The sequence below is a fragment of the Euphorbia lathyris genome, chromosome 4 (genome assembly GCF_963576675.1).
Source record: "Euphorbia lathyris chromosome 4, ddEupLath1.1, whole genome shotgun sequence".
NCBI classification, from domain to species: Eukaryota; Viridiplantae; Streptophyta; class Magnoliopsida; order Malpighiales; family Euphorbiaceae; genus Euphorbia; species Euphorbia lathyris.
Genome location: NC_088913.1, coordinates 63,827,200 through 63,832,447, shown reverse-complemented (window position 1 = coordinate 63,832,447; position 5,248 = coordinate 63,827,200). Strand labels below are relative to the sequence as shown.

Below are 5,248 nucleotides of genomic sequence, written 5' to 3'. Positions count from 1 at the left end.
CATGATCGATTCGGCTCGGTTAACTTACAGCTCTATAAACTAGGTATCTTTTTACTCTTTTTTAATCATGCGTAAGAATTTGGCTGATGTACGATTCACATATCCTTTTCGGTGACTGTTATTATCAGAATTTATACAAAATGATGTTGATGTTAAAAATTAAGTTATTAATGTGTTATTCCTAATACTTTGAGGACCTTGAGTGTAATTACAAAAAAAAAAAGTGATAATCCAACCCACCCATAAAAGAAAAAAAGAAAAAGAAAAAGAAGAGTGAGAAGGCAAAGCTCTTATCAAAAAAATAATAAGCAAAAAAAAAAGAAAAAGAAAAAGAAAAAAAAGAATTGATTAGTTGCTTAATTACAATCCTCTCTTTGTTTAGAAGGCATAAAGAAGAAAAGAAAAAAATAACCAATCACAGCTCTACAATCTCCCTCCTCCTCTCCCTCTTTCATTCTCTCTCTAGATCTGCCTTTATTACAACCCCTTTTTTTCTGCTGGTTAGAACATTCTAAATCCCCCCCCTCCCCCTCCTCTTCCTCATTCATTCTCTCAACTAAATCCTTCATATTTTTGGGCTTTTCTCCTTTTAAGCCCTTTGATTGAAGGATTTTGTATTTCTTCCTTTTCCCAGATTGCACAAGGTACCGTTTCTTCTTTCTTCTTTCTTCTTTAAACCCTTTCATTCAATTGCCCGCATATTTTCCTGGATTCTTCCCATTATTGCCTTTTTTATTTTTCTTGTTTTTTGTTTCAGACGAATGGTGTATGCACTTTGATTTCTATGTCAAATCAAATCCATGAAATATGAATTCAAAAGGTATATTATATTACATTTTTTTTCCTTTTTTAAATGTCCGATTCTGATATGATGCATTCCGTTACTTTCAAATTTTTTGTTGTATTTTATGTTGATTCATCATATGGATGATTTGTTTTTTCAGGGTTTACCCATTGTATTTTTTTTTTCCTGAAATTTGATCAACTTGTTCGGTTTCTGTGGGCTGTCGCTATGCGATGATAGTTTCGAAGTTCCATAGTTTAATTTGAATTCTTACAATTTAGGAATGAAATTGATTGATTGCGATTTTTTTTTTCCTTTTTTTCCAATCAAACCCTTCTTGTTCTTATCTATCAATCTATTTGATATTTCTGTGTAGATTATTGGTCCTTTCATTCTATTTTTGTGTTCAACCTCTTATTCGGTGTACTTTTCTATATGCATTGTTATGCTATTTATATGACATAGCAATCATTTGTACAATGTTGTATGATGCTGCAGATTCATGGTGTCTAAATTTATCAATGAGTATTTGATTTCTGAAACTTTTATTGTGGATTCGGAGATCGAGGAGACATTAGAATCAAGATTAGCTTTTGGTATATCTGTTGCTACTTATTTGAGAAATAGTTCCATTGCCTGGTTCTGTGGGTGCGAATATGTAAGTAATGATATCAACTACATTCATGAGAATTGTTGCACCTTGTTGGAAGCCTTCTGTTGAGGGTGAAGATTCTAGAAAAGCTGGAGATGCTACTGGTCGGGCTGATGGATTGTTGTGGTACAAAGATTCAGGACACCATGTTAATGGGGAATTCTCCATGGCTGTTGTTCAGGCAAACAATTTATTGGAAGACTGTAGTCAGCTTGAATCAGGCCCTATGAGCTTGCTTGAATCAGGTCCTCAAGGAACATTTGTGGGAGTTTATGATGGTCATGGTGGTCCCGAAGCTGCCCGATTCGTAAATGAGCATCTTTTTCAAAACATCAAGAGTATGCTTTTTCCTTCTTCTTGTTATCAAATTCAATATTCTACACAGAACTTGAATTCTTGCTTTTCATGCTGTAATTGATATGGATATCATCATCTATGTTCTTCTTTTTCTCTCGTTCTGATCAATTAAATACTCTATTTTATCTATGCCATGCTTTTTCACGTTCATGCTGAATTTGAACTTCTGAAAGCTTATTGCTGCAGCATAGTTTCCATGAACAGTCTAGGAATTGAAGATTCCAAGTGAAATGAAGTTTTGCATATAAAAGTTAGATAATAGTCATATTGTGATCTTGATTCTTATAATTAGACTTATAATTTGGGTTCATCCCTTCTCGTTTTGACTTTGAACCAGAATTGAGGGTTTCCAAAATCTTCTAAATAAGCGTCGGAAAAGGACAATTAGCATAGTCACAGAAGATATAATCACTTGTCTTTAAAGTTGTATCATGCTGAGTCTGCATTGCAACAGCCTAATAGAAAGTTACTTGGAATAGTGTAGAAACCATATCAATTGTGTTTATAAACTCAAAGAGATAGTGAGGAAAACTTTGTCTATTGTTTTCCTCTTCATTGTTCTGAACGTCTCGAGGTATTTATGGCTAATGCATATATTTACTGACTTGACAGCTATTCATGCTGCAGAATTTGCAACAGAGACGCATGGAATGTCAGCAGATGTTATCAATAAAGCATTTTTGGCAACAGAAGAGGCATTTCTATCTCTAGTGCAGCAGCAGTGGCAAATTAAGCCACAACTTGCTTCAGTTGGAGCATGTTGTTTGGTAGGTATAGTTTGCAGTGGACTTCTATACATTGCAAATGCCGGTGATTCTCGGGCGGTGTTAGGAAGATTGGACCGGGCCCTTAAGGAGGTCAGAGCTGTTCAGGTATCAATTGAACACAATGCAAGTATAGAATCTGTGAGGGAGGAATTGCACTCGTTGCATCCTGATGATCCACAGATTGTTGTTTTAAAGCACAAGGTTTGGCGCGTGAAGGGTCTGATTCAGGTTATTTTCAAAGCTCTATATCATACATTTTTTTCCTTTTGACATCTCTCATTTTAAACTTTTGTTACGTGTTTCTTCATTGTCTTTATAAAACTGCCTTCAATAGAATGTTTGGTTGTGGCAGAAATGCATTATAATATTTTCTTTTTGTTACGGTTAAATAAAGAATCCCTTGAAGTTGACCAGTTAATTAAACAACAAATATGCTTTTTACATGTCCGGAATACCATATTTTTCAACCTTTTGTGGTAATCTTCCATTAGAGGCACGAAGTTCTCTGATTACTTCCTCTACCGATACTTTTCAAAGTTCTAGAGGATATATGGAACATATTATATGAATAGAGAAAGATTAAATCTGAGAGCTAAATCATCAGGTTAGATTTATGGCTTTGAAGATGTTATCAGAATAGGAAACTCTAGGAAATAAGCTGTTCAAAAGTGGGATGATCTGTGATTTTTTATTGGCCACTGAAGCGTTGACAGAGCTTCATTTGGTTTGCAGGTATCGAGATCAATTGGTGATGCCTATTTGAAGAGGTCAGAATTTAACAGAGAGCCTCTATTGGCCAAGTTTAGATTGCCTGAACCCTTTGATAGGCCAATTTTAAAAGCCGAGCCAACGATTTCAGTGAAGAAAGTTCATCCCGAGGATCAGTTTCTTATACTTGCATCAGATGGCTTATGGGAGCACCTAACCAATCAGGAAGCAGTTGATATAGTCTGCAATTGCTCACGTAATGTAGGATTTCCTTTTTTTTTCTTTTTCTTTTGCTTACATATATATACTCATATGCTATTATCCATTAACCAAATTTAGGAATGGCTTATAAGGTTGTTGGAATTAGCTCATATTCCTTTTTGTTAAAGTGTATGCCACTTTTCCTTATGGACTAGTTTTACTCTAGATAATTTTATTTATGCGAAGTTGCTCATAGATAGATTTCGTTCTTTTTACAGGGAGTTGCAAGAAGAGTTCTCAAAGCTGCACTCCGTGAAGCGGCAAAGAAAAGAGAAATGAGATACTCAGACCTCAAAAAGATCGATCGTGGTGTGAGGAGACATTTTCATGACGATATTACAGTGATAGTTTTATTCCTTGATTCACATTTGATCAGTCGAGCCTCCGGGCGTGGGCCTCTGCTTTCGATCAGAGGAGGCTGTGGTGTCCCTGGAAACGCCAACAGATAGGTCTACAGGTTCTTAACCCCGACGCACAATCCTCATTTCTTCATTTGAACTAAGATTTTTTTTTTTTTTCCCAGAGAGGAGAGTTTAAAGAAAGAAAATTTCCCCCTTTTTCCCTTTATTTTATTTATATTGTATAGCCACGCTGAGAAACTTAAACATAAGAGACCTTCATAGATAGTAGATTTGATGCCTAGACAGACGAACATATGCCTCGGGAGAGAAAAAAAAAAGGCTCGGTTAGTAGTTGTTACGCTGTGATTGGCATATGAAACTTGATAAAGCTATCCCCTCATTAGAGCTATCGTTTTACTCGTCTATGTCGAGAACATAAAAAAGATACTTCCATTGAATTGGAATTCAACAAATGAAATGTTATTCACTTTCAGTTCGTTTATCTGCTGCATTTTGATCCTTTGACTGCATTAGACTCTGTTTTTGAATGTGCCCGTGTTGTGTTCTTGAAGGTACCTTGTACCCCGAATCGACCAGACCCGAGACCAAGAGTATGCAGAGATTGATTGATTGATTGTTGTCAATGTCTGCAATATTTGAATGCATACCACATTGTGCAGAAGGCTAGGTTTCTTATGAATGGTGCCCTGGCCTTTTATGGATTCCGATCCCGATCTGACTTCCCGGTGTAGCAAAAAGAGGGGGAAAAGAAAGAAGATGCAGTTATATAAACCCAATAGAATTCATAAGAAAAGAAGTGATTTTTGCAATGATTTGTTGTCCTGTTGCTCTTCTGCATTCATGTCTCTGAAATCCACTTCATATAAATACTAATTAAATGGTTTGTGTTTCCTTGAGGTAGTTTTTTCTTTATTATGGCTGAGCCCTTTTGTTGGAACATGTAAAATTAATAATAATAAAAAAAAAGCAACAGGGTAAGAGAAAGCTTGAATCCACCTAAAATCCTTTATATTTCTTTTGGATAAGGTTTAAATTTGCCATTAATATTATTGGGGAGAAAATATATAAAAAGGTTCAATATTTAATGTCTTTTTCTTTTTCAGGTAAATATTAATGAAACTTTTTAACATATTAAAATTTATTGGTAATTACTCTTAAAATTCTAAGGAAATCTGGTAAACTCAGAAGTTGAATTATTACTAATACAAAGAGCAGTAGAAGAAAGGGTGTTTTAGAATAAAGTTCTCAGAAAATTATTTTACAGGGGAAAAGTAAAAGCAACCTTGTTTTAAATTGAAATTCTCATTTTATAGATATCAATTTAAATTCATGGGTTGCTAGTTACCATTTTATTCAA

At 34.9% G+C, this 5,248-nt stretch overlaps 1 protein-coding gene across 2 annotated transcripts; it reads left to right on the top strand.

Annotated features, from left to right (window-relative positions):
• The first annotated feature begins 406 nt into the window (after positions 1 to 406).
• Positions 407 to 4,993, top strand: LOC136226414 (probable protein phosphatase 2C 38). 2 transcript variants are annotated; one of them, XM_066014882.1, is made up of 7 exons: positions 407 to 644; positions 758 to 820; positions 1,283 to 1,774; positions 2,406 to 2,788; positions 3,293 to 3,529; positions 3,748 to 3,986; positions 4,443 to 4,993. In XM_066014882.1, the coding sequence occupies exons 3-6, from the start codon at positions 1,450 to 1,452 to the stop codon at positions 3,976 to 3,978; spliced, it is 1,176 nt and encodes a 391-aa protein (XP_065870954.1). In that variant the 5' UTR covers positions 407 to 644; positions 758 to 820; positions 1,283 to 1,449; the 3' UTR covers positions 3,979 to 3,986; positions 4,443 to 4,993. The 2 variants fall into 2 exon arrangements, with proteins under 2 accessions (XP_065870954.1, XP_065870955.1); XM_066014883.1 differs by having other exon boundaries at positions 408 to 644; positions 2,421 to 2,788.
• The last annotated feature ends 255 nt before the right edge of the window (positions 4,994 to 5,248 follow it).